General features: G+C 42.5%; 1 protein-coding gene across 1 annotated transcript in view; it reads left to right on the top strand.

Annotated features, from left to right (window-relative positions):
• Positions 1-6127: 6127 nt before the first annotated feature.
• LOC116221182 (tripartite motif-containing protein 16-like) overlaps positions 6128-10000 on the top strand; it is an 8742-nt gene continuing 4869 nt past the window's right edge. Inside the window, exons 1-4 of the mRNA XM_031571121.2 lie at positions 6128-6821; positions 8590-8685; positions 8906-9139; positions 9805-9964. Of these exons, the coding sequence (XP_031426981.1) occupies positions 6243-6821; positions 8590-8685; positions 8906-9139; positions 9805-9964 (1069 nt within the window). The 5' untranslated portion in view covers positions 6128-6242. The remainder of the gene's footprint in view (positions 6822-8589; positions 8686-8905; positions 9140-9804; positions 9965-10000) is intronic.

Genomic DNA, 10000 nt, shown 5'->3' with positions numbered 1-10000 from the left:
ACTTTTTTGTATTAGATTACTCTGATTACAGTTTTTCTTGATAGCTTACTCACTATAACTGGGCCTGTTAACTAAACATCCCAAACCATGACGCCATCTACCAAAAGACAGACTCATTTCCCAAAACTCTCAACACTATCACCCTGTTTTTACACATGATTCAGATTTATTGAACTTTTTGAACACAAATCCCTTCATATATCACTGGCTGCACCATGTGCTCATTCAGTAAACACTGGCATTCAATTTCATGAACTCAAGTCATCACGGCTCAAACCCAACTAACACACAATTCCCCAGGTGGAAACACTAAGAGTCAAAAGTGGTCACACACCAATCAGAACCTCAGGATAGGTAGATTAATGGGCCAATCAGAACCTCAGGATAGGTGGATTAATGGGCCAATCAGAACCTCAGGATAGGTAGATTAATGGGCCAATCAGAACCTCAGGATAGGTAGATTAATGGGCCAATCAGAACCTCAGGATAGGTGGATTAATGGGCCAATCAGAACCTCAGGATAGGTAGATTAATGGGCCAATCAGAACCTCAGGATAGGTGGATTAATGGGCCAATCAGAACCTCAGGATAGGTAGATTAATGGGCCATGGGCCAATCAGAACCTCAGGATAGGTAGATTAATAGGCCAATCAGAACCTCAGGATAGGTAGATTAATGGGCCATGGGCCAATCAGAACCTCAGGATAGGTAGATTAATAGGCCAATCAGAACCTCAGGATAGGTAGATTAATGGGCCATGGGCCAATCAGAACCTCAGGATTGGTAGATTAATGGGCCAATCAGAACCTCAGGATGGGTAGATTAATGGGCCAATCAGAACCTCAGGATGGGTAGATTAATGGGCCAATCAGAACCTCAGGATGGGTAGATTAATGGGCCATGGGCCAATCAGAACCTCAGGATAGGTAGATTAATGGGCCATGGGTCACTTCACTTGTGTTGGAACAATGGTTCCACAAAGACCACAAAGTACAAACTGTTTTGTTTTTTTCATTGGTTTATATTGCTCAATACATGGAAATGATTGTACTGTATTCAATGTTCTTTACATATCAGTTGCATATTTTTCTAGTACATTTTATTTTTCTCTTAATTTCAGTTTATTTTACTACAGTACATTGATGAATTAAACTTCTGAAAATGTATCCATGTGTTGTGTCTTTATATTGTGTTCATCATGTTCATCATCTCTAACAACGATGAGACCGCCTATAGAGATGAGGTAAGGGGCTTGGCAGCATGGTGCCAAGACAACAACCTGTCTTTAAACATCTGCAAAACCAAGGAGATGATTGTGGATTTCAGGAAGCTACAGAGGGGGGGTCACAACACCATACACATCGAGGGAGCTGCAGTGGAGAGAGTCTCCAACTTCAAATTCCTCGGTGTGTACATCAAGGATGACCTCACCTGGTCCATGCAAGCGGACTCGGCGGTCAAAACTGCACAGAAGCGGCTTTACTTCTTGAGGAGACTCAAGAAGTTTGGCATGTCTTCTAAAACACTGAAAAACTTTTATAGATGCACCATTGAGAGCATCCTCTCAGGCTGCATCACTGCCTGGTATGGTAGCTGCTCCGCTGCCGATCGTAAGGCCCTGCAGAGGGTGGTGAAGACAGCGGAGCGTATCATCGGCGGCCATCTCCCTTCCGTGCAGGGCATCTACAACAGTAGATGCCTGAGAAAAGCACGGAACATTGTCAAGGACCACAGCCACCCAGGCTATGGTCTATTCACACTGCTGCCGTCTGGTAGACGCTACCGGAGCATCCGAGCACGGACTACCAGACTCACAAACAGTTTTTACCCCCAGGCTGTTAGGCTGCTGAATCAGTAACACTGAACAGTCGCCATCACCTTGTACTTCACACCCATACAAATACACTTGCTACATATATATATAAACCCACATTTTTTATCTTATTTAATTTAATATTCCCCACCCTGGAAACTGCCCTTCTGTATTTTAAAACTGTTGTTACTTGTTATATGTTATTTGTTATATGTTATATGTTATATGTTATATGTTATTTTGGTATATGTTATTTGTGTTACCTGTTTTATGCCGTCTACTGCGTAGATGTTGGCTGCCAAGTCATAAGAATTTCGCTGCGCTGAAGAAATTTGGTGTATGCGACAATAAACACTTTGACTTTGACTTTGACTTTGACTTTATGTGGAGAGGTTGTTCTGGGGGGAAACCATAAGTGTCATCACTCATTGCAGAAACAGGTTCTTACAGGAGAGTTTTGAGTTGATCTCACCAGAGTGTACTGGCTACTCTGTAGTGTGTGTGTACTTGATGGCTTTTGGGTGATGTCTGAAGACAACGTTTGGTTTAGATTAGGGCTGTCAAGCTAATAAATGACTTTGTTTGCGATTAATTGATCTAAATGAATTGCATATATCAATTTGCCATGAGCAGCCTTTAAAAATCAGTCTGATTTGCCTTTGAGGTGAAGAGACGAAGTAAACAAGCCTGGGCAGAGTGATGTTCACCACACAATAATGGCAAACAACAGAGACTTCAGTGGACTTTATTTAATGAAGAGCACATTTTCCTTATTCCTGATTAACCCATCTGATAGTTTGTCTAAACCTAGCCAGCTGCTAAATGATATAAAGACACAACTGCACATCCATCCAAACAGCCAGTTCTCAGGCCCACTGCAGATGAAGTTCTCTCAGGAACACCATGTCACACCAAGCACTGTGTTGATCTCTCAGGTATACCAGCTACACACTCTCACATCAGACTCCACTCCACCTCTTCTCTCCCTCTCTCTCTCTCCTTCTCCCTCTGTCCTTCCTCTCTCTCCTTCTCCCTCTGTCCTTCCTTGTTCTCATTCTCTCTCTCTCTCTCTCTGTCCTTCCTCTTTATCCTTCTCTCTCTCTCTCCTTCTCCCTCACCCTCTCTCCCTCTCTCTCCTTCTCCCTCACCCTCCCTTTGTCCTTCCTCTCTCTCCTTCTACCTCTACCTGTTCCTGCTCACTGTAATGCTGGACCTGGAGATGTGGATGGTGAGGTCTGCACTGGGACAAAACTCAAAGCCATCAAATCCTGTCTGGATTGGCTGAATGTCCCTTCAAATCTCACAATGACCTGCACAATGACCTAAAGTGACACGAGATGCAAAACACACAATCTACACTGAAAAACAGCTCCCTTGTATACATTGGGTTGGTAAATAGACAATACTGCATGTCCTGTGAGTTTAATACAAGCAGACATTTCCTTCAGATTCAGCTCTAGGGTGAAACCCTCACTCACCTCTTGATAGCAGGGTCTTCTGTGAGATAAATACTGACCCAAGTCTGTATAGAACTGTGTGTGTGTGTGTGTGTGTGTGTGTGTGTGTGTGTGTGTGTGTGTGTGTGTGTGTGTGTGTGTATGGGAGTGGACATTGAAATGTAGCAAAGGGAAAAAAACATTGCATTAGTATTAAAGTTGATTAAGTATACTCTCAAATACGTCGAGAGGGTTATTCATTGTAGCTGTAGCTGTTCTGAGGAACAACCTTAAAAGAAACCTGTGCAAGTATGTTGACTGTGCATGAAAATCACACTCTGTACCTTGTACAGGTTAGTGCTGCAGAAAGAGGTTCTCTCCCATATGGTTTCTCCCTAAGAAAGGCGTTCAGTAATATCATTTGTGAAGGCGCATGTGAAGTTGAGTAAATAGACATCTGCAGACATGAAACAATAGACTATAAACATCTGAGAAGATTCTGTCTGGAACTAGCAAGGAGTTTGCAAGTCCACAGTCAGTTGAAGAATTAGACTAAAGCTGTTTAAGATGTTTCATGCATGGGTATTGGAGTAGTGATCCACATGGTTAGATAGGGAGTATTTTCAGCAGAATTTGCCTGGGAAAGGCTTCAGACATGCAGTCAAATGAGGTGAGGTCAGGTGTGTTCAATCTCAGAAGTAGTCTTCATGAAAACCAGTCTGCACAGGAGAGTGGGACCAGTTGCTATGGTGTGAGAAAGCAGTGTGTCTTCACTAAGACTAAATCTTTACTAAGACATGTTCTCTCTGGCTATCCCCCAGTGGTCATGCATGACATTGGTGAGGTTGTGGTGCCTGTAGAAACTGCATACTGTCTGTCTTTGCCCATAGCTGAGAGGTATATCACCTGGGAAGGCCTTAATGCAGCCATTTTGCATTTCCCCTACGAGTAGACGGACCGGACAAGTAAGCCTCCGGTTGTCCCAGGCACATTCCCAAGCAGGAGAACAGTGGGTGGGAATGCCCATGAGAATTGGAGCTTGATCAGATTGCTTCCATTTCTAGTCGGGAACAGGGTACCAGAAGGATACTGGACCTGAGGGATATTGTTGAGCTTGTGGTTGCACCAGTTCATACTGACAAGTCCAATGTTTACCTTGAGAGCAAAATCTCTGAGCACAGGAAGAGATGTCAAGCTGCTTCCGAAGCACCCTTTTTTAGAACATTATCTAAAGATGATTAAGCTGTTTGGTCCTCTCGTTGGGCTTTGGACTATGCACTTCAAGGCAAAGCACAGCTTTTTAAAGCAGGTTGCAGTGCACTCAAACTGCTTCAGAAACATTTCCGTGTCACTTGCAGTGAAACATCAGTTCATGATTTCGTATTATTTGAGTAAAGCTTTTAGTCTGGACAAGCCTACAGCAGATGTGTCAACTGTTTCAACTGTTCATGTAGTTGTTTTAAGAGCAGAAATAGCACAGGCTATCCAGGGAAAACACCCTAACACAGTTGAAGTTAATCTTGCCAAGGCCGTGTCCAGTAAGGGTTTGAACTTCAGAAAGGTTATGATCCTTGCAAATGGAATTACAAGTGGGCTTCCAGACTTTGGTGAAATAGTCCAGATGTGTCTTGTTCTGAGGAGATTGTGGTTTATGGTTAGACAGCTGTGTGGACGGTACAGGGAGCACTTCAGGTCATTTCAGTTCATTGACGAAGGAAATGTTGTTAATTGAGCTTAATGATTTACTTGATGAGTGTCCTTTGGCTGACTACATGGTTGGCCCCTTCCCCATGGTGACTTAATGATGTGACACTTACACTAACTGTAAACCAGAATGTTTCTGCTTTCTGTTTATGTTTGAAATGAGGAAGGGGAAAAGTGAGTTCTACACATTCAATATATTTGTGTTCTGCGTCTTATTGATGGGGGGTGCTTTTGTTTACATGATTCTACAGAGGATGACAGATACATCTACAGAGAGCCAGCCTAAACATTTTACCTCTATTTTTTTTACAGACTCAGAGATTCAATGGCGCTTCCTATCCAACTGAAAATGATTTCAGAAGAAAATAGTTCTCAGAAGGTGAACTGAGTGATCTCTCTCTCTGTCACACACACACAGTCTCTCTCTCTCTCTCTCTCTCTGTCACACACACACAGTCTCTCTCTCTCTCTCTCTCTCTCTCTCTCTCTCTCTCTGTCACTGAGTGATCTAAGTGAAGAAATACGGAAGCAATGCAACTGGCATTGGAATATTAGACTGCAGTTCATGGATCCGGATTTCAACAATGAACTTATGAACCTTGTGTCCGTCTCAGATATCCAGGACAAATATACCCTCAAAGTTATATTTTTGCCAGATCCCACAGCATATTTGGACTTGCCGAGAACATTGTGAAGTACAAAGTGTACCTGTCTGATTTAGTGAGGTTGCTGAGGCACTTATTCAGAAACATCCTTGCTTAAAAGAGCAGGGCTCAGTGACTGGATCCTGTGGATGGAAGACCCGTCTAAAATATGAACTTGGAAATTGAGGCATCCTGGTTGTAGTCCACATAGACACTATAATGTGATTGGCTAAAATTGGAAGAGATCTGATAGGCTGCAGAGAATATCTTTTAGAAAAAATGCATTTGTGAATCTAAAAGTTCCAAAAATCCTCACAGACGAATGCAGGGATTTGTAACTCGTGTTCGTCAGGTTGCAAACAAATGTCATGGGGTCATTTATTTGTGAATCACAAAATACATTTGTGAATCGCGTTTCGTTCGTTTGAATCGCGTTTCGTTTGTTTGTGACTCGCGTTTAGTTTGTTTGAATCGCGTTTCGTTTGTTTGTGAATTATGAAACAAATCTAACTCCATAGTTGTCAATGACGATGTTTAGACGAACACGCCCACCCAACCAGGAAGTCGTTTCAAAGTTATGCACCGATTTCGGGCGAAACGAAACTACGTGAAAACCTGTGAAGCGTTACACAGCACAAACGAAGAATGGCAGAAGCGGCTCCAAGTAACCAGGACCTTTTTACATGCCCGGTTTGCCTTGATATACTGCACAATCCAATAACTCTTCTCTGTGGACATAATTACTGTATGGGCTGCATTACGAGCTGTTGGGATCGGGAAGATCAGAAGGGAGTCTACAGCTGCCCCCAGTGCAGACAGACGTTCACCCCAAGACCCGTTTTAAACAAAAATAATATTGTTGCTGAACTTGTGGAACAGTTTAAGAAGACCAGGATCCAAGCTGTTCCATGTACTGCTGGACCTGGAGATGTGGAGTGTGACGTCTGCACTGGGACAAAACTCAAAGCTGTGAAGTCCTGCCTGGAATGTCTGGTGTCATACTGTGAAACTCACTACAAAGTTCACAATGACATACACCCTGGGCGAAAACACAAGGTGATTGATGCCACAGGCCAGCTACAGGAGAGGATCTGCACCCAACATGAGAAGCCTCTGGAGATATTTTGTCGTACGGATCTAAGTTGTGTGTGTTTGCTCTGTCTGGTGGATGAACACAAAGGCCATGACACTGTGTCAGCCTCTGCAGGGAGGAGAGAGAAACAGGTAAGGACAGGAGTTCTCTTGGCGATAGATTGGACTTGTGTGGTAGGATTTGGCTATTGGGTTTCCAACTGGAATGAAAGACTCATCATAGATTCATCCTCTTTAGGTTATTATAGAGTGAGGAAGAGAGAGAATAAAAATGACATCAAAACACGCCTGAATAATTAAAACCAGATGGTTAACTCAAGACTGTCAGCATTCTCATACAGGAATGAAAACACATAGTCTGAGAATCTCCTGTTACATATGAACTGTATCTAAATAATAAATAAACATAAAAAACCTAAATTACCATTTAATGTTTGTTGGCATTTTGTAATACTTCTCTTATTTAACAGTAATTTATATTAAGATGGGCACATCATGGTTTCTGCCTGCAATATTGCTGCCCAGTCCTCTCAGATGAGCCCAGTGATTAGGGGGCTGAAATGCATTTTATAGGGTCCTGAGTGGTTGACACTATGACTGAATGACATTACCTGGTTATCAACTGCCTAGAGGTCACAGGTCACTCAGTGAGGGTATAGTTGCAGTAAGGGTGTGTTGGACATTTATATCAACTCCACAAGAGAAACTATGAATACGATTAAATATAGATGTACTGCATGAGAAGTCAGTAAATCAGTGTTCCTCTCTCTTGTGCTCCGCAAAGACAAAACTTATTTTGTGTTTTTCTCAAGCCTTGTAATAAAACAGAGTCTCGCCAATAGGCTATTCAGCAACACTACAGATCACCTCTCAGTCAGCGTCAGTAGCTTAACCAGCTTGTACTTTCAGGACTGCTGTCAGACAATGATAATAATATGATGCTGTCGGTAGGAAAAACATATGGCCAGAGAATGTGTATTAAACCCGGATGTCGTCACTTTAATCCGGTCTCTGGTTGGATAAAACTTTTCAACAGAAATGGACAAGGACCTTTACTTTTTAGTTGAGAAGTTGTGTTGATCGCCTTGCATGCAAACGATCGGTTTTCTTTAAATTATTATTATTTTTGTGAAGTTATACGGCTTATGTGAATAAAGCTATCTACACAACTTTTTATATGTCTACATTGACTCGTTTAGTTGTTCATGTGGTACACGTAGGTCTTAACTGAAGCTAACGCTTAGACCAACAATCCATTGGAACACATAGTAGCTAGCTAGCCTTGCTGCTAATAAGTCTAACGTTAGCATGCTGATATGAATAGACCCATTATAGTCAGGTGGCTTAATGCTCAATTGACTTGTTAACCGAACTTTTACGAAGTCATACAACTAAACACACAAGTGACTTGTTAACCGAACTTTTACGAAGCTATATGACCAAACACAAAGCTAGCACTGTTAATTCCGCTATAGCTAGCCAGGTCAATTAGCTCGCCTAAAGATACTGCAATTTAAGCTAACCAATTACCTCATTTCCCCCAAAACCCATCGATTACATGTGTTTGTGATGTGTAACATATATCCTTAATCAGTCATTCAAGTTATTAACGTTTATTTACCGCTAGCGATTACAAGACACAAGGGTAATTCAATCGCTATTAATGTTGAACTTGAACTTCAACAACGTCACACAACATTAAAAGTCAGGCATCGGCATGGTTCCTACAGAATAAATCAAAGGTCCTTGTCCATTTCTGTTGAAAAGTTTTATCCAACCAGAGACCGGATTAAAGTGACGACATCCGGTTTTAATACACATTCTCTGGCCATACGTTTTTCCTACCGACAGATGCCACCATAACTGTTTGTTGTGGATGTGATGTATTCCTTCAACATAGACACACTTGGGGAAGACCCAGAGTAAAATCCAGCAGAGAATCCAGGAGAGAGAGAAGGAGCTGCAGGACCTGAGGAAGGCTGTGGAGACTCTCAAGGTGAGTACTGACCAGAGGAGAGGAGGACAACAGCTGGCTGCTGGAGGAGCCATTTCAGGCTCAATCAGGGCTCTCTCCTCCAGTCAGCCAGACAGGAGTCTGTAATGCTGAGCCACTTCCCAGCTCCTCTGAGCCACACTGTGGGTACCAGGCTGTGTGGAGGAGCTGAGTGAGTGGGCTGCTTTAGATGGACTCCTCCTCTTTGTGTGTCTCCTAACAGAGCTCTGCACAGACAGCAGTGGATGACAGTGAGAGGATCTTTACTGAGATGATCCGCTCCATTGAGAGAAGGCGCTCTGAGGTGAAAGAGCTGATCAGAGATCAGGAGAAGGCTGAGGTGAGTCGGGCTGAAGACCTCCTGAAGCGACTGGAGCAGGAGATTGCTGAGCTGAAGAGGAGAGATGCTGAGCTGGAGCAGCTTTCACACACAGAGGATGACATCCATTTCCTCAAGGTAAGTGTTGATGATGGATTATTAGTGCACAGAATGTTTGAGGGCATTGATTTATGTGGAATATATTCCTAGGTGGAAATTTTAACTAAATCTAGATATTGTTGAATTTTCTTCTAGGATCTCTAAGTTTACAGATAAATGCTTATTATTATTATTATTATTATTATTATTATAACACAGTCCACTGCATTTGAACAGATACCTTACCCCATGCAGTTTCAGTGTGTGAAGAAAGTTTTGGTATTCATCACTCAAAACATTTGAACATGACGAAGACATTTTCATTCTTTAGAAAACTGCTCAAAATCATTATGGCAATTGGTAGGAAAAAGACAGACGGGGATTGAGTGATATCACTACCTGTGGTTAATTGATAAAAGCACATCTGCCCTGACATCATGGCTCACAGTTTGTTTGGAGGCACTTGAGGTGCACAGGTGCCTGCCACTCGGCCTCTTTGGTCAGGCCACATGTAGGTCAAGGCAAACCAGTGGCATTTGGACAACCATTTGTGTTGGGTTCGTTTGGGATTCAGGAACCATTTGTGTTGGGTTCATTTGGTATTCATAACTACAGCTATTCTCTCTCACTCTCTCTCTCTCTATCTCTGTCATCTCTTATTGTTCTCTCTCTCTTTTTCTCTCTATCTCTGTGTGTCTATTTAGACTTTCCAGTCAGTCAGTGAGACACCTGGGTCTAAAGACTTATCCTGCATCTCTGTGAACCAAGGCCTCTCTTTTGAGGCTGTGAAGAAATCGGTCTCCTCACTAAAGATGCAGCTGGAGAATTTCTGCAAGGAGGAAGTCATGAAGATATCTGCATCAGGTAAATCACATTACTGACATATGTTTACATGTAATG

The sequence above is a fragment of the Clupea harengus genome, chromosome 7 (genome assembly GCF_900700415.2).
Source record: "Clupea harengus chromosome 7, Ch_v2.0.2, whole genome shotgun sequence".
Classification (NCBI taxonomy): domain Eukaryota; kingdom Metazoa; phylum Chordata; class Actinopteri; order Clupeiformes; family Clupeidae; genus Clupea; species Clupea harengus.
Note: the sequence above shows the minus strand (reverse complement) of the source record. Positions and strands in the feature narration are given on the sequence as shown.